A 20,834-nucleotide genomic window follows, 5' to 3' on the forward strand; every position below is an offset into this window, starting at 1 on the left:
TCGATGCCGCTCCTGTTTGGAGTGGCCGGGGGTTTTCTCTTTCTGTCACACTCCCCGCCTTGCTCGTCCGTGCATACACCCGTTGCAGCTGAAGAGGGGATTTGCCAGCGGGCATCACTCTGCTCGTGAGAGCGGGCGACCAGAGAAGCGAGCCAGGGAATTTAGTAGAAGAATAGGAAAAAACTGTCACTCGGTGCGGGTGATGCTGAGCCGGCGCACCAGCTTGGCAGCGATCGACGAGCCGGTGCCACTCGACCAGCTGCTGTGCCGGCTGCCCGACGCACTGCTGCTGGCATTGCTCGACTGCCTGCTGCCTGGCGCCGCCGCTGCCGACAGGCCAAACCCGAACCCACGGAACGACCTCCGCCGCGACTTTGTCCGTGTAGGCGCTGTCTGATCCCCGGCGGCCTCCGCAAACGACACCGACGGCGAGTCGTTGCTCATAGCGATTTCGGCACCCAGATCGACAGACGGCGGCAGTGGCTCGCGGTACAAGGTGTCAAGATCATTCAGAGCCGGCGCCTCGATCGGTGGCAACGACGGCATCGTTTCGGACTGCTCCCTGTGCCCATGCATGGCAGCGTGTGGAAGCGCCTCCATGCTGAAGCCAAGCCGCGCATCCACATACTCGTCTTCACTCTCGTCCGAGTCTGCGTCGATATAGCCAAGTGAGCTCTGCACGTTTGCTGCCAAGTATCTGGTCGCTTCCTGCCTGCTGCGGCGGGTTAGCAGACTGCTGGCGCGATTCGAATTGAGAGATCCGCGACTCGTACGTCAGTGGCGGTCGTGCTAGGACCATGGGCACATTGCCTTCGCACAGGATCCTGACTGTGGGACGGATCAGGGACACTGGCTCGCCATCAGCCCGGCTGCCATACAGTGTGTCCGATGGCCAGCTGAGCGCGCGGTTCAGGTCCTCCACAGCATCCTGCAGTGCCGATACCGCATGGCAGTCGATGAAGTTGTTGCGGATGTCAATGCACCGTAGTTTAATCGGCTCGGTCTGCCTGCTGCTGGTGCAGCGGGCGCGGATGGCTGCCAGGAATGCGCGGATGCTGTTGGTGTTCTCTTCGTCTGCTGACGGCTGCCTGGGAATAAGCCCAGATCCCACGGCGTCCTTGGTGGGCTGCAGCACTGCGGTCTTGCAATGCAGAGAGCCGCGGATCCGGTTGCTCCTCAAGTACAGGTCCTGCAGGCGGCACTGCGGATGGCGGAGAAGCTTGGCAAGCTCACCCAGGCCTCTGGACGTGATTTCGTTGTTGCTGAGATCAAGAATCTGCAGACTGGCGCTGCGGGCGGGCTGCTCCGTGCGCCGTCTGCCACGGCCCGGTGCACTGCAGGACCGACTATGGCTTGTATGTGGGCGGCTGTCCTCTGGCTCAGCAGTCAATAGCTGATACCGGCCGCCGCCCGGCAACGAAAACATCAGCTGGTGGTCGTTCAGGGAGCGCTCAATAGGTGCTGAGCCAGGTAGGTTTATTTGTGGTCGAGATGGCAGGCGCTGGCCAGCAGAGGCAGGGATTGGGATCGATCCGCGCACATCGCCTGCTGGCGGGTGTTGGTACATTGACAGTGGGATATCGTCGCTGATGGTGGACGCATACGTGCGAATAGTGTCGCTGCCAGCCAGGCGCGACGGACCCAGCCCAGCTGCTGCAGGCATAGGCGAGCCAGGCAGATTCGGGAACCGCTGCAAGCCGTTTCCAGGCGGAGTGCGGGTAGATGGCTCGGCAGTCTGAGGCGCGGATCGGCCAAGCGCCAGCTGCGCCTGACACGCCGGGCTGCCATTCGCCGACCACCTGCGTGTCAGCGTGCGTACCAACGTTTTGATGTGCTTCGACTTTAGTCCGCTTCCTGCCAGCCGCAGCTCGACGAGCTTGGGCACGCCATACACCAGCGATCGGAACAGCACGTCGATGCCGCGCTCGCTGACGCCGTTCCTCGACAGGTCCAGACGCTCCAGCACCACGTTGACCTCCAGTGCCCTGGCCATGTGCTCCATACCTTGGTCGCGGATATCGTTGCCAGGCAGACGCAGCGCAGTGATGGTGCAGAACGGATCCTTGAGGACCTTTGCAAGAAGCACTGCGCCCGAGCTCTCGATGCAACTGCCCTCGAGATCCAGCGTTCGAGATGTGCGGGAACATGGGCGACAGGTGCTTGACATCCAATGACGGCAGAGGCGACTGGTCTGGGCCGACACCCAGCTGGTCGCCATGGTGCGGGTCAAAGCTGCTGTGCCGTGCGGTGCCACGGCGTGGGCTGTTGCGATCCGGAGACGCTGCAGCGGTGTGTGGCCGGCCCGAAGCAGTTGGGGACTGCCCGGTGCTCATCAGTGACCGGAGCAGGGAGCCGGCAGGCGGAGTGAACTCGTTCTGATGCATAAAGGCATGCACCCGCCGGTCCAGCCTGTTTGCGCCCGGCGGCTCACTTCCATCGACACTGGCCATGTTTGCATGGCTGCTGGCCAGCAGCCCCTCCAGCAGCCCCTGCCAGTTCGGCCCAGGCTCGTAGTATATTGCGTGGATGCTCCTGATCGCCGGATTGAACCGCACCATGCTCTGCAGCTGATCGGCAGAAATCGCATCCTCGCCCTGCCCGGACAGCACGAGCCTGGACATTTTCTCCAAGTCCCGCCGATGATTCACCTGCATGGTCTCGATTTTCCTTTCTAGGGTCTCCAGATAGCGCTCCAGTGCCTTCGAGAACCCGCGCAGGGGCGCTGCCGGGCACTCGCACAAATGCAATTCCAAGTTGCGTCTCTCGATGACAGCATTGCATCCTGAATTCGGCACTGCATTGAGCAGATTGCGGTTCGGGCACGGAATCCGCTCCAATGCGCAGATGCTGCGGTGCGCAGCCAGCTGGTGTGCCAACACTGGCACCTTTGCAATTTGGGCAGTCGGTGGGGCGCAGTGGGCAGCTCTCGCGGCAGTGTGTTTCCATAGATGACGAGTTGTAGAATGTGCCACGGACAGCCCATGCGGCACGGGATCTGGCGGTACGAGCAGTACGCGCGATGTGCTGCCAGCTCACTACGCGGAACCACCTCTGAGCACCCCTCGTGCAGCGGGTGGGATGCGCAGGCAACAGGCCAAAACTCGCACTCGTTTCTCAGATGGCCCACAAACTGTCTGCGTGTGCCTGTCCATGGACACCTGCTCTCGATGCACTTGCACACAAGGTTGTCCAGGGCATTCAGCAGCTCGGGCGGTGCTGGCAGCAGGTCGCGGGTCGTCGCAGGCGCACGGCAGAGTGGGCAGGACGGGTGGACGGAGACTGCCTTGCGGATGCACATTTGGCAGAATGTGTGACTGCAGGCGCGCAGAACACACGGGTTGATGAGGACGTCACAGCAGATTGAGCAGCAGTGCTCCTCACCGTTCAGGTCGACGTAGGCAAGGTCGATAATCTTTGTAGGATCCGGTGGCAAGCAAGGTTGCTGATCCACGGGGCTGGCATGTGCCTACGGGTGTGACGTTTGAAAGACGGTAAGTTAATTACACTGAATATGATTCGATAGCGTCAGAAGGCCTGGAACAGGGTGCGTCAGATGAGCCTGCCAGCGCTCGCATGCCTGGTGTGTCTTTTTTCCTTGCAACCGAAAGGACAAGGCCGGCGGCCGAAAACCTACCTCGGTGTTTTGCTGCGTCTCGGCAGCTATGGTGAATGGGCGGGCCAGATCAATGCCGCCAGGTGTTAATGTGGGTGTGGGCAGGCTCGGCCGCTGGTTCTGACTGGTGAGATTCGCCGGGTCGCCCGACGATTGTCCCCCATGTGGCGCCTGCTGCGCTCTCCACAGCGACGCAGATAGAGCTCGAGGGCGGGCCGTAGCGACCATTAAACAGATACAAGGCGTGGGTGAGGTAGTGAGAAAAATACAGGATGCGGAAAGAAGAGAGGGCGTGTTTGGGAAGCAGGGTGGAACTGGTGTTTTAAAAAAACGCCCTCAGCTGGAATCTCGCCCTGCAGAGAGGTCAGCCTCCAACTTTCACACACGTAATATAGAGCTCACACGCCGAGGGAACCTAGGTTGTGCTTGAGGAAAAATTAAAGATGAAACTGGAGACGGTGTGATTGAATTATGCCCAGACGGAGCTCAATTGTACGCCAAGGTGCGTGTGGGCACTGCGGGGAGGATGGAGAGCAAGGGAGGGGGATGTCGAAATAGCACCGGTGCGAAGTAGAGGCCGGGAGAGATGCTGGCTGATCATGGAGCCAGCATTCTAAATTTAGTCTGTGGGCAGACGAAAAACAAAAACATGCTACTTCTCTGGACAGACGGCTGGGATACCAAACCGTGGGAGGCAGTTATATGAAAAAGTCGGGTCTACTCAGCATCGGCATCAGGGGACAAGGCGCACTGGACTATACCGCAGGCAGGTGCATGTGCTGACAATGCGAGCTGGGCTTGGAACCCACGCCTGGCATTTTCAGGAACCCACCACCGCGCAGTTCCTGAGCCGGCTGGCCCTGCTGTGGCGCTGGACAACAAACAGGCGCCGGATCAAATATCAAGCAGGGGTTTAATCAGCGAGGCGATCCTGCTTGGTCCCTCTCCCCTGCTCCGCCTTTTCCTGCTGCCCAGTGTTTGCGCCATTTCCCGGCCCAAGCAGACGGGCTGTTTACAACTTTTCCTGGGCCCAGCGCTTCGCGGCTGCTTCTTTCTCTCCGGCAATCTCTACTTTCTTTTTAATTCTACTCACTAGGCCTTCGAATTTCAAACCACTATCACAATGGACAAGCTTCGCGAAGTAAGTAGAGCCAGGCTGGGCGCCTCCTCCAGTAATCTGACAGCCTGTGTTTTCCTTTTATGCATCTGCCAGACTAATTGCCCCTCTGTGCTGTGCTGTGCCCTGCAACTGCCCGGTGTGTAGAAGATGAACCTGTTCAAGGAGCAGATTGAGAAGCTCACCGACGATCTGGAGGCTTCGGAGTCTGCCAACAAGCAGCTCATCGACCAGCAGACCGAGCGCGAGCAGGAGTTCATCTCGTACCAGAACCGCATTTCCGTCCTCGAGGAGGAGCTCGAGCGGAAGGAGGCCCAGCTCGAGGAGGCCAAGCAGCTCCAGAAGGACAGCGAGGCGTCGCTGAACCAGGGCGATGTCATGTCCAAGCGGGTCGACATTTTGGAGGAGAAGCTGGAGGAGGCTGAGACCCAGCTCCGTGCGGCCCTGGAGGAGTAAGTTCTATTAATAGCCCACATACGTGACGTTCCATGTGTCCAGCGTTTTGGTGGGGCATATGGAGATGGAGGGGTGGTCCCGTGAGGGGAATGTATGTGTATATGCTGCTGATCGTCGCCTGTCCTCATGCTTTTAGGAACCGCAACCTTGATCTTACCGTCGAGAGCCTGCAGCGCCGGATCACCCAGAACGAGAAGGACGCCGAGATTGCCGAGACCAAGTACGAGGAGCTCAACGAGAAGTACCTTGCCGTCAAGGCGGATCTCGACGAGACCATCAAGACCCTGGAGGAGCTGTAAATTGTGCACTCCGTCGATTTGTCTGTCAACAGTCCATAGTCCATAGCCCTTTGTTTTCATATTTACGCAAAGGGACACTGAAAAAATCCATATATCCACACTGGGCCATAAGCTGGCGACGGAGGATCCCAAATGCCAAAATAACCGAGTAGCGGCCCGCCCGCATGTAAAAAATATAGACGAGTCCCCGCGGGACTATTCAGATAATCTTTCCTACCCACACCAAAACAGAAACGAAACGTAAACAGTCTTTGCAATGGCGGCAGGGTTCTCGGACACAAACATCGCCGAGCTCGAGACGCTGCGCGGGCAGCTGCAGCAGCTCCAAGAGTCATTCGGCACAATAACCTGAGGAGACCCGTCCAGACACGCCGCACATCATGCCGTGGCCGCTTTTGCTCAGCAAATTCAACGTGCTGGCCGCACGCTACGCGACGCTCAGCCAGGCAGGTGAACCGCAACCACGCGCAGCTTCTGCAGCAGATGGTGGTGGCGCCACAAAAGCAACTGCAGAGCGACCACGAGCTGCAGATTCTGTCTGTGCTGCTGCGCACGAAGCTGGCGCCGGAGATCGAGCGCGCGGAGGAGCAGATCAAGGAGCAGATGGAGGAGGAAGCGAGGACGGACCAGCAGCAGATGGCGTTTGGCGGGCAGCCGGATGGCGCCGGGAATGCAAAGTACTGGCAGGCAAAGACCGAGGTGCATGATGCACTGGCGCTGACGGCAGAGGTTGCGTTCAAGGAGCTGCGCAAGCGGCACAGCAACACAGTTGGAGGCTGTCCTGGCGGCCAAGGCCGGCAGCACAGGGCACGGGATGGATGTCGATGAGGCGGTGAAGGAGGAGAAGGCGGCAGTTGCGCTGGAGGACGTGCTGGCGTTTGTGTCGTCGGGCACACGGGCGTAGGAGGGCTTCATCCAGCTTTTTTGCACGCGACGGAGTTGCTGGGTAGCATTCGTATTTTTGGCGGTGAAAATCGGCTTCCCAGGACAATCTGGTCTATAATTAGAGCCGCAAAGGAGTCTTGCTAAGGTCTGGGCCCTCCACAGCGCTTGGCCGGGCTGCCTCTAGCAGGGTCGATGTGCCTGTGGCCAGACGCAATCAAGTTATTCCAAGCAGTGTGGAACTCTGGAAGGCCAGATTTGTTTTCAGCAAAGTACCACCCGAGAAAACATGAAGGTCCCTCTTTCCTCTTTTCGCCTCAGCCGATTAAGAGCTTTTTTCTTACTTTCTTTCTTCGCCTAGCTCCAGCAGCCTTTCCTACTACAAACGCTACTCCCTTTCTACACCACCTTAATATACAACCCTACATTATCACTTGGCGGGCGTTTCCTTACGAAGCCGGCAAATACTTTATACTACAACGTAAGGAATTTTCATGTTCTGGGTCTGTGTTTGCCAATGTGGTTTGCTGGAATTCCGGCGGTGCAAGGGGGAGAGGTTGCAGGTGGTCCTTTCTACTCTGGCCCGACGTTGCTTATGAACTCCTCCCCTTTTTGCTCGGCTATTACTCCGCACACCAGTCCCCTGGAAGCCAAGAGGCGATAATCAGCTTATCAGCAAATACTGGCATTTCCTGCGCGCCGTGCTGGCATCATCGCAAGCCATGCACAGCAAAAGGCGGGCATCGAGGCATGCATGGGCAGAATGGTGGGTGATTGCAGGGTCTGGCATGGCGCGTCCGAATAAACGCAGATCGTTCCTGGCATTTGGTGGCAGTTTGGGCTGGCCTTTTTTATTCTGCACGAAGGTCAACTACCGGCGCTACTACAGCGCACTATCAAAATGTTGCAATACGCAGCCGTGGAGCAGAGCGGGGAGTGTTTTCTTTTTTGGCTGGCAGTAAAACGGCTCAATTGTTGGCGATTTCCATTGCGGGCTGGTGTGTTCGCGTTCTGTTTTGACTCCAGAACAGAGACCTTTATTCTGGAGGAGGCGTCTCTCTGATGGCATTGGCTTGGAAGGGTGAGGCCATTCTGCATACTGGGCGATTCCACCGCTAACCCCACTCCTAGGTGTAGTGTTGAACCTCTAATTGTTAGACAGACCCGGGGGAGAGCAAATGGAGAGCAGCATTCAGCAGGCAGCGTTCGATGAGCTGCCGGTGATGTACCAGGCGCGGATCCGCGACCTACAGCAGGAGCTCCTGGATGGCGATATTACACAAAAAGGGTACAGCAAGAAGATCACGCATATCATGGAGGAGTACCAGGCAAGCCAGGGAGCAGTGGCACCGAGCTCGCTGATGCCCCCATCGGACAGCAGACAGGTGCAGTTCAGCGAGCCCTCGGAAGCGCGTCCGGACGGTGCGGGCGGGCGGACAGTCAAGGTAGACTACAGCACGCGCCAATCGACAGCGATGGGATTCAAGAAGCCCGGGATCAATTTTGACGACCTCCTGGGGGAATTCGATGACTCGGACGACTCGGACGATATCGCGCCAACCAACATTTCGTTCCGGCTGCAACCGAACAGGACGGCCCTGGGTATTACGACGGATGCGCTCGAGCGCACCTCGAGCAATGGCTCACCGGCACAGCGCAGCGGGTCATCGGGCAAGACCACGCCGCGCAGCGGAGCGCGCACGCCGTACAGTGTGGGCGGGCGTGTGGTGGACGACATTGCGTGGGACAGCGGGTGGGCGCCGAGTGGGCGGGCGGACCACGTGCTGGACGATATGATGGACCCGCTGGGGCAGCGGGCGGCCCAGCAGGCGCAGTTCTCGGACGACAGCAGCGCAGACGAATTCGACAGCATTGGGCCGGCGGACTTCAATCCGGATCAAATCACCAAAGACGCCAAGCATGCGACCAGCGACATGCCGGCGGCGGCGGCAGGCGACGTGAAGCGCATGAACTCGCTGGTGTACCCGCGTGGCCGGCGCACCGACAAAGTGCAAGTGGGACGGGCAGAGAAGACGCGGTCGAAATTGTACGGGATCGGCGAGGAGGTGGATTTCGGCGATCTCCCGTCGTCTGGCGACGAGAGGGAGAGCCGGCGCACCAGCGCGGCATTGTCGCATGGCTCGCTGAGCAGTGACAAGCGGGATGACTCGGGGATTATCCAGCACCAGGTGAGCGCGGCGGGCAGCGGGATTCCGACACCCAAATCGGCCAGCGTGACTCCGCAGCTTGCGGGCAGTGCCGAGATGGCAGTGCCGCGGTCGCCGCTGGGCGAGGATCCTGGACAGGGAGCTGACCAAAAGTTCAGCAGACTGTCGTTGGCGAGTTCGGGGTCGGAGAGCGTTCTGGATGCGGTCAGCGGGTCGATCACGCTGGACGATCTTGCACGTGCGTCGAATGTTGACTTGACGAGCATGCGTGAGTCAATGGTGGTTCCCGAGCAGCCGACGCTTGCGCAGCTGGCGGCTGAGAGCGCAGCGCAGTCGCCGTTGGAGGAAGATGCTCTGGCCATTGAGGCAGATTCACCCGACTCGCGTGAGCCGGCCGGTGGCGGCATGGTGGTAGACAATGTGGTGTCGCAGCAGCTGAGCAGCTCGAGCAGCATTGCGCTGGGCGGTGACTCGTCGCCGGTCAGTGGTGGGACTGATGGTGATAAACACTGTTGGCGATATGTCTGAGGACTCGGCTTCTGTGCAGGTGGATGGCGTGGAATCGGCAATGCCGCGGGCTCTCAGCGAGTACGATCCTCCAGGGCATACCAGCAGCGAGGGTCTAGCAGATAATGACTCACAGCCTAATGCCAGACCAGGTGCGGCAGGCCCACACAGACAGCGAGGCTGGACCGGCGGCCAACGACGGCTGGACGCATGTCGTACTATTCGCCAGGAGGCCGAGCCTGAGGTGCCAGCCAACTTTGACATGCCCAGTACGCCGGTACCAGCCATTGACACAGAGCTGGTACGAGCAATGACTGTGCGCGGCACCTAGCCAGGCAGCACAGGACAATGCAGGCAACGTCCGGGGCGATGACAGCGCCAGCAGAGTACGAGCCATGGGCTGGCGAGCCGTGGGCTGGCGAACCCGCGCTGTCGGCGGCAGCGGTGGGAGCCGTAGTGGAGCCGCGTGTGGTGGGCGATGACGCGCAGTCGGCACAGCTGCGACAGCTTCTGGGGCAACACCAGACGCTGGCGTCGGTTCTGCAGCACCGGGCGCAGACGACACCAGCGGCATCGCGTACACGTGCATCGACACTAAGGGCCGGGAGATCGGCTCGTGGACGTGGCAGGGTCTGCACGTGCGGGCCATGCACGTGGTGCAGGTGCTCCGGCAGCAGGGCGTGGCCGCATGGGGCGACCGCGTGGCGCTGGTGTATCGCAAGTACGAGATGTTGGAGTTTGTAGGCAGTCTGTTCGGGTGCTTCTACGCAGGGCTGACAGCGGTGCCGATTGTAGCCGGCGACTCATATGCGGAGCTGGTGCATGTGCTGAACTCGACCGGAGCTGCGGTGGTGTTGACCACGGAGCTCAACATCCGGTCGCTCAGCAAGGACCTGAGCCAGAACTCGGTCGGCCCCTGGCTGGCCTGCCGATGTGCCGTGGGTGCGTACCGACAGCCTGGGTGGGATGTGTGCTGTCACCGGTGGGCGCGCAGACCGCATCGGCGCAACATCACCATGCGCGGCAGCCAGCTGATACGGCCTACAGCACCACGACGGAGACACGGATCGGCGAGCTGAGCGGCGCTGATGTCGCGTACATAGAGTTCAGCAAGAGCCCAAACGGCGAGCTCAAGGGTGTGCAGGTCACGCATGGGGCGATCCTAACGCAGTGCACTGGATGGATGATGAGTACGGGGATGCTGGGCATCGGCCGCAAGTACAAGCACCGCGTGGAGCTGGAGCAGAGCGACGACGAGCACGGGTCAATGCATGAGCTGGACGCTGCGCTGGGCAGCGAGCCACCGGTGCCCGAGCCAGTGGACGCAGCGAACCACGCGGCCAGCGGCTCGCTGGGCAAGAGGTGGGGCGGGTCGACTGGCTTCCTGGGCCGCCTGCGCAATGTCGGCTCATTGCCCAGGATCCGCAAGAACTCGGCTTCGTCGACAACCAGCTTCCGTAGCAGCCTGGCCGGCCCGCCGCAGCTCGCACGGGATCGGGCCAGTTCGGCGGCGTCGGCGCGCGGCTCACCATCGACAATGCCGCGCAACCCGACGCGCATGTCGGCTGTGTCAGCGGCGCGCAGCAGCCCACGCAGCAGCCATGCGGGCGACTCAGCTCAGCGCGCCAGCGAGGTGGTGGTGTCGTATATCGAGCCGCGGCAACACTTTGGGCTTGTGTATGGCATCCTGGCCGGGTGCTTTGGCGGGCACCAGTCGGTGTATACTAGCAGCGCGCTGTGCGACCTGCCTGGCGCGTACATCGGGCTGCTGACGCGGTACCGGGCTACAGTGGCCGTGGGCGACTACACCGGGCTGCAGTCGGTTCTGTCGACTGCCACTGACGAGCCGGCCCAGATCGCCGGCTACGACAAGAAGACGCCGCCGAACCTGGCGGCGCTGCGGCTAGTGCTGCTGGACGCACTGTTTGTCGACCCGGACTTCCACGCGACCTTCAACCGCAACGTACTGCATCCGTACGGCTGCCCGTACCAGAGCATCGCCGACACCGAGGGCCACCCGGTGATCACGCCGGTCTGCACGCTGGCCGAGCACGGCAGCGTCCTTATGGCCATGCGCGACTGTCTGTCGTCCTACCCGCCGCCAGGTGTCCAGCCAGCGTCGCAGCACGGCGGGTACGAGTTTGTGCTGGACCGGGCGGCATTCCGCGCGAACCGGCATCGAGGTACTGCCTGACCAGCGCACCGAGGCCGAGGTGGACCGTATTGGCACGGTGCGGTACCATTCGTTCGGCTACCCGGCGTTCCAGTCGACCATTGCGGTGGTGGATCCCGAGACGCGCGAGCTGTGCGCGCCCGACGCGATCGGCGAGCTGTGGATTGACTCGCCTGCTCTGGGGTCGGGCTTCTGGGGGTTGCCCAAGCTCACCAGCAGCATCTTTGCGGCGCGGTACACGTACAGCACTGAGCCGGGCGTCGAGCTGGTCAGCAGCGGCGAGTACCTGCGCACGGGGCTGATGGGCGCGGTGGTGCAGGGGCAGGTGCTGGTGTTTGGGTTCTATGAGGATCGCATCCGCACGCTGACGCTGGGCGACAACGCGTGGCTCGAGCCGCAGCTCGGCTTCCACTACGCCGGCGACATCAACAGCACGATCCGCCGGTACCTGCCGCAGATCACCGAATGCACGGCCTTCGAGATGTACGCCAACGACGCGCATTTCCCTGTGATCGCGGCCGAGGTGCGCCATAACTCGGGCATGTACGCAACCATCGCCGACGAAATCTACGGAGTCCTCCGCAACCGCCACGGCCTGCACGCCTACGCAGTCGCGCTGTGCCCGCCAAACACTTTGCCGCGGGCCTTCCAGTACGGCAAGCGCACAGTGAACGCCCAGCTGTGTCGCCACCAGTTCGAAAGCGGCCGCATCAATTGCCTGTTTGTGCGGCTGTCGACCGACGGGCTGTTCATGAATCTACCGCCGCCAGCGTCGCAGCTGCCGCCCGACGACTCGTACCAGGACCCGTCGGTGGCTCTATACGGCCGGTGGGTGCAGCAGACCAGCCTGGAGGATGCAATGCCGACGGTGGACGAGCGCTCGCGCGTGGATCTGAATTCGTTCAAGAGCATCACCGATGTGCTGGTGTGGCGCGCGCAGAAGCACCCCGACGACCCAGCCTTTTCGCACTTTGACGAGCGCGGCCGCCCTATCAAGACGCTGTCGTTCGCCAAGCTGCTTACCAAGGTGTCGGCGCTGGCGCAGCTGATGCTGGAGAAGAAGCGTGTTGGCGCGGGCGATCACGTGCTGGTGGTCATCGCGCCCAGCCCCAGCTACGTCATCGCTCTGCATGCCTGCCTGGCTATCGGCGCCATCCCGGTCGCTGTCGCCCCGCCCGATGCGGCGCGGCTCTCGGAAGACATGCCGCCACTGCTGGCCACTGTGCGTGAATTCAAGATCTCGTACATGCTGGTGGATTCCCACAGCGACGAGGTTTTCCGCAGCAAGATGATGGAAGGCGCCATGCGCGCCCCGGCCCTGCGTGCGCTGCTGGGTAGCAGCAAGATGCCCAGTGTCCTGCATGTGGGTCGGGCGCCAAAGGCCCCCAAGCACGTGCTGGGCCGTGGCAGCTTCAAGTTCCTTTCGCAGTGGGCGGAGCCGCGTCGCGCAGCGCTGGTGATGCAGTTTACGGGAGCGCAGGCGTCGACGCCGCAGTACGTGACGTATTCGCACCGGAGCGATCATGGGCTTCTGCACGCAGCAGAAGGGCGATTTCCAGATGCTGTCCAGCCAGCCGGTGATTGCGTCGGTGCGGGCCTACAACGGCTACGGTCTGCTGCACTGCACTATGCTGGGCGTGTTTGTCGGCTGCGCGACGCTGCTTCTGTCGCCAGCCGATTTCTTCGCCAATCCATTGGTGTGGTTTGATCTGGTGCAGCGCCACAAGGTCAAGGATGCGTTTGCCACGCTGCCGATGCTGCAGCACGCGATGAACTTCATTGCTTCCAACCAGATGCGCACGACCTTTTCGCTGCATTCGGTGCGCAATCTGATTCTGGCCACCGAAGAGCGCGTCGATCCCGTGACCTTCGCCCGGATTCGCGACTTCTTTGCCCCCGCGCGGCTCGACGAGATGGCCATCAACCCCCTGTACGGCACTCTGATGAACCCCTGTATCAGCACCCGCGCTTACCTGGGTGTCTGTCCGTTGACGCTGCGTTTGGATTTGCACGAGCTGCGCCGCGCCCGCGTGGTAGCACTGCCGCCGCTGTCTGAAATGGAGAGCCCCGAGGAGGCTGCCCTGCATAGTCTGACGCTGCAGGACTCAGGCAAGGTCTCTGGCAGCACCATGGTGGCCATAGTCGACCCGCTGACGCGCACTGCGCTGCCGGCCGGCAGTATCGGCGAGGTATGGGTGTGCAGCTACAGCAATGCTTTGCTGAAGCAGCGTCTGGTGCCCGGCAACGCAGCGCCCGGCGGCCGCCCGGTGATGAACGGCGACGATGCGACTGGGTTTTTGGATGGCGCGCACGACCACGAGTTTGTGCGCACGGGCGACCTCGGCTTCCTGTATCTGCAGGTGTCTGGCGAGCAGGACGGCGCACCGGCCGAGCCCTACTTGTTCGTGGTGGGCAAGATTTCCGAGACCTTCTCGGTCGACGAGTACATGTATTTCTACTCGGACATTGAGCGTGCGGCCGAAGATACCTCGCAGGACATTCTGCCCGGCGGCTGCGTCGTCATGCAGACGACTGTGCAGACCACCTTTGCTGCCGATATGCCGGTGGGCAGCTCGGCGCAGGTCGGCAGTGCGCGCAGCCGCGCAGTCTCCGTGGACTCCACACGACTGCGTCTGGTGGCGGTGATTTCACTGCGCCGCCCTCCCGCCGACTCCTTCCTGCCGAACCTGGCCTGCCTTGTCTTCAACAACGTGCTTGATCGCCACCAGGTACTGGTCGACGAGATTGTCTTTGTTCCGCGCGACTCGCTGCCTAGATCGCGCATTTCGGAGCGCCGCCGCAGGACCGTCCGGGGCCTGTATGAGTCCGGGAAGCTCAATGCCTTTGTCAGCTATCCGATCTCAAACTCGCCCACGCTGCCGTCGGGCGCCGCGAACCCGAATAACCGCCAGTCGTTCTTGGGTCTGCCCAATCCTACCGCTAGTTCCTTGGCCTTTGCCAATGTCGAGGGTTGAATATTTTTATCTTCTAAGCGCTTATGCATTTGATTTACATCACGGTTGTGTTACCAATATCACAGCAGTATCATCTGAGGAGACTTCAGCTTCACTTCACGCTTGCCATTTCTTGTTTCTTGGCTCCTCAGGGCGACCGAGTAGACTGCGGTTTTGGATTCCCAGAACACACAATACCACTGCAACATGCATGGACAATCGATACGTCTGCTCTACATGTAAATCGCTTTTATAGCGCAGATACCATTGATTCTACTGCACTTTTGCCTTCTCTTTCTCTCCCTTCAAAGCTCTCTTGCCCTGTCAGCCTCAATGTCATCAATATTTACTCTAACCACAAGTCCTAGCATTGCCGAAACTGCTGTTCCCTCGCTACTGCCTGCTAGCGACAGCTTCAATGGCGGATCGGGTGTGGATGTCCACCAGATGGACCTGCTCAGCGGCTCTATCGCTCTGCTGCTCTTTGCCTTTGGGCTGTTCCAGGCAGTGGTCTTCGCCCCAACCAGACACACATACCGGGCATTCAAAGCATTCCTGAAATGGCTAGAGGCAGCTATTGGCCATGACCTGGGAACTACTCTATGCTCGTGCTCAGCGCAATGTGACACACGCAGCTTCCAACATACCAAGGAAGCGCTGGCACGGCGAGTGAGAAGCAACATCGACGTTGAGCGCATTCCTGGCTGCATCGGGAAAAAGCCTGTGACTGCAGAGGACCTGAAGGCAATCATTGACGATGGCGGCGGAGACGCGCTGGTTGAACTTGCACGTATTGGCGGGTACACTGGAACAAGAGAACTAGATAGAGCTGTGTACCTTACCCAGTCTGCACCGAGGCAGTTTGAAACAGTCGCGCTGTGGCAATGGCTTGGTATTCTCGCCCACTGGCTTATATTCGATGCCGTTCCTAGCCTCGGGCACATTTTGCTTCGGATGGCCAAATGGGTTGGTCGTGTTGTAGCCTGGATCGGGCTGAAGCTGCATCTTAAAAGATCGGCTGCTGGTCCAGACCGCGCAAGCATCATCAACTACGAGATGCTGGAGCTGGCAAAACACCGCATACGTGTCCAGCACCAGCCGTGGGTTCGGTTTGGGCTATACCACATGCTTGCTGATCTATCGAACAAGCCCATCAGCATTCGCGCGCTAGGAGAGTATCACCAAAGAGGCATCTCGGAAGGCACACAGTGCCCACTGAAAAATGAATTTGAGCTGGCTTCTCATATCACTACCGACGGGTGCTCTGCCACGCGCATGCTGTATGCCGTCTCCCTGCTCAGCATCCGCTCTATGCTACTCTGTCACAATATTTCCTTCGTCCCTCCGTACCTGCTTGCTGGCGCACACGACAAATGGAATGTGGTTCATTTACGGACGGGATTTATGGTCGAAAATGGCCACATAAACGACATCTACCAGCTGATGTACCAGCTGGACGGAGATAAGAGGTTGATGGCGTCTACATCCGAGCGTCTCGAGTCGGCATACACGCAGCTGCGCGGCAAACTAAAGGGTGCGCTTGGCGACATGATTTGCGAAAGTAGCGAGACAGCCATCCTATGCAATCTCCTCTACGCGTATAAGGATTTCGGGGAGGTTCAACGTGCCATGGCAGCCACTCAGGGAGCACCTTTGGATACGTCTGTTGGTACAAAGAGTTTCGCACTTGCTCGTATTGACATTGATCCAGCTTTGCTTGTTGCCCTGTACCGACGCATGTATGTAAACAATGGCAGAATTAGATGCGCCCTGGGCAGCAACGATATGCTCGCTGTGCATTGGGGCACTAGAGTATGGCTGCTACAGTTGTTCCTTACAGGCTATTTTTCTGCGGCTGACGCATTTGACAAGGAGAGCAAGTGCCTCACCCAACCAAGCGAGGTACGCGGTATATTCAGGGCAGCATGCGCGATACCGTTCCAGCCCGAAATCCCACCTTCACCGGGGTATGGAAAACAGCAGCCCAGCAGTACACCGCTTACACTCATTGAGCAGCGGATGTTTGAAGCCCAGGAGCTGATGCCTGACAAGCCGCAAGAGAGAGCCTGCTTGTTCCACTCTGTCATCGCCAAGGTGCCTTCTCTCAAATCCCATAGAGATGACCGGTGGTTTAGTCGACCGCCTCTTTGGTGCACGTGTCCAGGACACTGCTCTGGCGCATGCACGCTTACCATCGACTGGTTGGATATGCAGATATCTGCGCCGCTGTATTGGCAGACACCATACTGGCTGACGGCACTTACGGATTATGATGACGAGGTTGAGGAGACTCTCGAGCATCGTATCATGCCTAGGATTCCCCTTATATGCTCGACCAACATATCTGCTCTAAAGCTCCTCATTGACACTAAGGGGTGGGGCAAGATTAGCGAGACCAGTTCCGACGATGCCAGCACGACCGGCTCTCCACAGTCAAACTTGCCAGATGTCAATAACAGGAAAGGAACCCACAGCAAACTTGGAGGTCTTCTCCACCGCAGGAATCACTGCATTCTGGTTGCCTCTCGCGGTCGGCTTTACGAGTGGCACGTCCAAGGCAATAGCGAAGCTGGTGCTTCCAACAGCCCCACCGCCCAGCTACCACGCGATATCACAAACTACTTCCGTACACGATACAGGGTCACTGTCGGTGGCAGGGACACCTGTAGTGGCGTTTACTTTGATGCCCGTACAGCCGCTACCAAGGATACGGATGGAGACAGCATTTATTTGGAGGGCACAGTGGGGCTGTGCATGTCGCGGAAAGCCTGGCGCAGGAGTGCCAGCAATGCGCCAAATCTGGATTAGAAATTCCTGCTAATGCGTTAATAATCGTCACTAGCAGCAGTTTTGTTTTCGTAGCTTCGTGTGCGGCTCCAGCTCTAGGTGCGCATCCCACGCTCGTTCGTTGAAGCACAGGCCATTTCCCCCTGCCGCCGCTCTGCCGGTGTGCTCGGTCCCTCCCGAAGGAGCTGCCAGCCCACAGAGCCAGGGCCGTCGCAGTTGGACAAGCGCTGTGGGGGAGATCTGTCAACACACAAGTCATGCTTGGGCATCCTCAAGCGGCCGGGGGGAGCGGCCAATCCCCCTTTCCAAAAATAATTTTTCTGAACCACCTCAAGCTAGAGCCGAGCTTTGTGCCGGGAACCTTGTTTTCGATATTCGCTTTCTCGTATTTGCTTCTTGAACTTCTATTTTTCGCTTATTTCCTTATTTTCCTCTGTGCTTTTAGACCAAGTAAACCTATTTACCATGTCGTGGTTGCGTCCTAGTAAGTGTTTCCGCTATTTACTCCAATAGCCAGCCTGTCGGTGCGTGCCTGACGAGAACGCCCGCCTTCTGTCCCTCCCTCCCTCCCTCATCTCTGCGAAATTCAAAAAACAAAGCGGATGCGCCAGGCCCACTAACCCACCTCCACTCTCCCTGTTGCCAATAGAGCCCAAGGAGAACAGCAACAGCCAGCCCAGACCAGGGAACTCTGGTGCTTTCGGCCAGCCCGCTGGCGGAGCGGCCCAAGGCGGCGGATTCTTCAACAACTCGCGCCCTCAGCAGCAACAGCAGCAGTATGCAGGCCATTACCAGCAACAGCAGCAACAGCAGCAACAGCAGCAGCAGGCCCAGGGGGGTGCATTCCGGGGCGGACATCCGGGATACGGGCAGCAGGCCCCAGGTGGCGGACACCCAGGATTCCAGCAGCAGCAGCAGCCTGCTGCTGGATACTACGGTGGCCAGCAGCCGTCAACGCAGGCCCGCGGTGAGAGCCGGAGCGGCGCGAACTCTTCGGCGTCGATGCGGTCGGCGTCGCAGGCGTCGAGCCGTAGCGAGCACAGCACGATGGCGAGCAACGGGCTGCCAAGCGCAAGCGGCAACTCGCAGCCAGTGAAGCGGTCGGGGATCCTTGTGATCCGGGTCATGGAGGCGCGCAGCCTGGTGTATCCGCCGGGCTCGCAGCAGCTGATGGCGCGCTATGCCCCGTACAAGAACGAGGCCCACCAGCGGCCGTATGCCGTGGTCGAGTTTGACAAGAATGAGGCCGTGGTGACTAGCCTGGGCGGCGACATGCACAATCCGATCTGGAAGTACCGGGTGAGCTTGTAAGTAGACAAAAAGTATTTCTCGCCTGGTGGCGGGTTCACTGTGAACTCTCGCCGAAATGAAGGGCGCCTTCGCGGTGGCTGTCCCACCCATGGTGCTTCTATTTGCCTGTCTGCTGTTGTTCGAACCAGCACCCTGTACTATTTCTGTCGTCCTCATTTGCGATTCGCCGCTTCTCTTTTTCTTCCCTTTTATAGTGATGTGTCGCGCACAAGCCCGGTCATGGTGTCGCTGTACCAGCGCACAGCCGAGCTGCAGTACCAGCGCGCCCCGCAGCCACGTGGCTACCAGCGGTTCGGCAACGGCAACGGCGGAGCGCAGGGCCGCAACGGGCCGTCGCAGCAGCAACAGCAGCCACCGCAGCAGTCGCCGAACGGCCAGCAGGGGGCGACCAGCGGAGCCATTTTCCTCGGAGCAGTGCAGATCATGCCCGACTTCCAGGACGGGCGCCTGTACGACGACTGGATCCCGCTGCTGGGCGGAGCCGGCAACTCGGGCCACCTGCACGTGCAGTACTGCTTCAATAAGAAGGACGCAACGCCGCTCTCGATCGACCAGTTCGATCTGCTCAAGGTTATCGGCAAGGGCAGCTTCGGCAAGGTCATGCAGGTGCGCAAGCTGGACACGGGCCGGATCTACGCAATGAAGATTTTGAGCAAGTCCAAGATCGTGATGCGGTCCGAGGTGGCCCACACGCTGGCCGAGCGCAACGTGCTGGCCAAGATCAACCACCCGTTCATTGTGCCACTCAAATTCTCGTTCCAGACGCCCGAGAAGCTGTATCTGGTGCTCGCCTTCATCAACGGCGGCGAGCTGTTCCACCACCTGCAGCGCGAGGGGCGGTTCGACCAGCACCGAAGCCGGTTCTACGCCGCCGAGCTGCTGAGCGCACTCGACTGCCTGCACTCGTACAACGTGATCTACCGCGACCTGAAGCCCGAGAACATCCTGCTGGACTACAGCGGGCACATTGCGCTGTGTGACTTTGGGCTGTGCAAGCTGAACATGAGCGACAACGAGACGACCAACACCTTCTGCGGCACGCCCGAGTACCTGGCGCCCGAGCTGCTGCAGGGCCGCGGCTACACAAAGACGGTTGACTGGTGGACGTTCGGCGTTCTGCTGTACGAGATGATGACAGGCCTGCCACCCTTCTACGACGAGAACGTGAACGAAATGTACCGGCGGATCCTGGAGGACGAGCTGGTGTTCCCCGACGACATGGGCAACCGGGCCAAGTCGCTGCTGCGTGGGCTGCTGCAGCGCGACCCGCGGCGCCGCCTGGGCAACAACGGCGCGTCCGAGATCAAGGAGCAGCCGTTCTTTGCCGAGATCAACTGGGACTACCTGATCGGCAAGCAGTATGAGCCGCCATTCAAGCCCAGCGTGGCGTCGGCAAACGACACCAGCAACTTTGACGAAGAATTCACCGCCGAGCCGCCCCAGGACTCGTACATTGCTGACTCAAATCTGTCCGAGACCGTGCAGGAGCAGTTTGTCGGGTTCACGTACGACGGCAGCGGCGGCGCAATGTCGCTGGCCCAGAGCATGACCATGAACAACATGGACAACTACCGCAACTAGCCATAGCTTTAAAGCTCTTTTCTTCTGGTGAACTCAGTCTCTACATTCATATCCATATCTCCATTTGCATCCAGTGCTGAGCACTGCGGATCTCATGTATCGACTTGATGGCCGCTCTTTCTTCGTGTCTTTTGGTCGGTCCCAATACATTAAAGGCGTATCCCGGCAAGCATTAACTAGGAAAGCAGTGCACCTGTGAGGGATGTAACCATTGCACAAACGGGGTATTTAAATGTGCCCTGGCATGGTACGAAGGATGCTGGCAAATAGATTCAATCTATTCACCGAGTCTAAGCGCTTTTCAGCGTCTCCTCCTACCCGATGTATTTACTGAAACTCTAGTGCTATGCTGCATTAGTATTGTACTGTTAATTGATGGAGGTAATGCAAAGTATATATACAACGTGCTGGCAGGAGAAAAGTGGCTATTGGTATCGGGTGACTCAAGCACTGGCAGGAGCAGCTTCATTCTTGAGAGTGAAAGACCACAGACGTTTACTAGGAGGGGACCCGGACCCATCCCCAGTTAGATTTGACGAAGAAAAGCGCAGCCAAGAGTTGTCTGGGTGGAGTTGTATTGAAACAAGCAGGTTTTAGGGCTGGTTTAGAATCGAGTCTTGTTTTTAGCCACCAGTATCCTGGGTTTGAAGCTGAAATGAAGCCCGGCGGGCTTGGCATCCACATCCACACTGGTCAGTCCACCCCACCAGTGAACGTCACCTATTCAGGCAACGAACCCCGGCTCGTCGGCGACCGGCATCCAAGTGGCCTACCTGCTCGCAGGGTCAGGACGTGGTTGCGACAGTTTTATCGAGCGTATTAGTATTAAGGGTGCCAGGAGTATCAAGTTGTGAGGAAGGGAACGTTTTGTGAGAATGAGGAATCTTTTGGCTCCAGCAGGAGGCTCGCTCTTTTTATAGGGAAAATGAGCTGCTGCTTCGCTGGAGTTTTTTCTCCCAACTACTTTTGCTTCTGGCGGCTTAGAC

The 20,834-nt window shown here is 59.3% G+C and overlaps 7 protein-coding genes across 7 annotated transcripts; 6 read left to right on the forward strand and 1 right to left on the reverse strand.

Annotated features, from left to right (window-relative positions):
• Positions 1-2,444: 2,444 nt before the first annotated feature.
• Positions 2,445-4,280, reverse strand: DL89DRAFT_20013 (uncharacterized protein). The gene is made up of 2 exons (XM_040883979.1): positions 3,635-4,280; positions 2,445-3,466 (listed from the first exon to the last, which is right to left on the reverse strand). Exons 1-2 carry the CDS (start codon positions 3,839-3,841, stop codon positions 2,672-2,674), a joined length of 1,002 nt encoding a protein of 333 aa, XP_040747841.1. The 5' UTR covers positions 3,842-4,280; the 3' UTR covers positions 2,445-2,671.
• Positions 4,281-4,711: 431 nt separating this feature from the next.
• Positions 4,712-5,815, forward strand: DL89DRAFT_320111 (uncharacterized protein). The gene is made up of 3 exons (XM_040891183.1): positions 4,712-4,754; positions 4,878-5,182; positions 5,323-5,815. The coding sequence occupies exons 1-3, from the start codon at positions 4,737-4,739 to the stop codon at positions 5,483-5,485; spliced, it is 486 nt and encodes a 161-aa protein (XP_040747842.1). The 5' UTR covers positions 4,712-4,736; the 3' UTR covers positions 5,486-5,815.
• On the forward strand, positions 5,674-6,788 carry DL89DRAFT_264453 (uncharacterized protein). The gene is made up of 3 exons (XM_040886258.1): positions 5,674-5,815; positions 5,932-6,253; positions 6,279-6,788. The coding sequence occupies exons 1-3, from the start codon at positions 5,742-5,744 to the stop codon at positions 6,387-6,389; spliced, it is 507 nt and encodes a 168-aa protein (XP_040747843.1). The 5' UTR covers positions 5,674-5,741; the 3' UTR covers positions 6,390-6,788.
• A 757-nt stretch (positions 6,789-7,545) lies between these two features.
• DL89DRAFT_300912 (acetyl-CoA synthetase-like protein) lies at positions 7,546-14,190 on the forward strand (the record flags this gene model as incomplete). Its single annotated transcript, XM_040890832.1, has 8 exons — positions 7,546-9,015; positions 9,083-9,343; positions 9,378-9,486; positions 9,532-9,980; positions 10,037-11,185; positions 11,241-12,578; positions 12,626-12,709; positions 12,760-14,190. 8 exons carry the CDS (start codon positions 7,546-7,548, stop codon positions 14,188-14,190), a joined length of 6,291 nt encoding a protein of 2,096 aa, XP_040747844.1.
• A 307-nt stretch (positions 14,191-14,497) lies between these two features.
• On the forward strand, positions 14,498-15,581 carry DL89DRAFT_264454 (uncharacterized protein; the record flags this gene model as incomplete). Its single annotated transcript, XM_040886259.1, has 1 exon — positions 14,498-15,581. A coding segment is annotated over exon 1 (965 nt), but the record flags the coding sequence as incomplete, so codon positions are not given.
• Positions 15,582-17,323: 1,742 nt separating this feature from the next.
• DL89DRAFT_20259 (Pkinase-domain-containing protein) lies at positions 17,324-20,036 on the forward strand. The gene is made up of 3 exons (XM_040884000.1): positions 17,324-17,440; positions 17,606-18,263; positions 18,462-20,036. Exons 1-3 carry the CDS (start codon positions 17,422-17,424, stop codon positions 19,846-19,848), a joined length of 2,064 nt encoding a protein of 687 aa, XP_040747846.1. The 5' UTR covers positions 17,324-17,421; the 3' UTR covers positions 19,849-20,036.
• Positions 19,992-20,524, forward strand: DL89DRAFT_264457 (uncharacterized protein). Its single transcript, XM_040886260.1, has one exon. The coding sequence runs from the start codon at positions 20,224-20,226 to the stop codon at positions 20,443-20,445; it is 222 nt and encodes a 73-aa protein (XP_040747847.1). The 5' UTR covers positions 19,992-20,223; the 3' UTR covers positions 20,446-20,524.
• The last annotated feature ends 310 nt before the right edge of the window (positions 20,525-20,834 follow it).

The sequence above is a fragment of the Linderina pennispora genome (genome assembly GCF_002104995.1).
Source record: "Linderina pennispora strain ATCC 12442 chromosome Unknown DL89scaffold_1, whole genome shotgun sequence".
NCBI classification, from domain to species: domain Eukaryota; kingdom Fungi; phylum Kickxellomycota; class Kickxellomycetes; order Kickxellales; family Kickxellaceae; genus Linderina; species Linderina pennispora.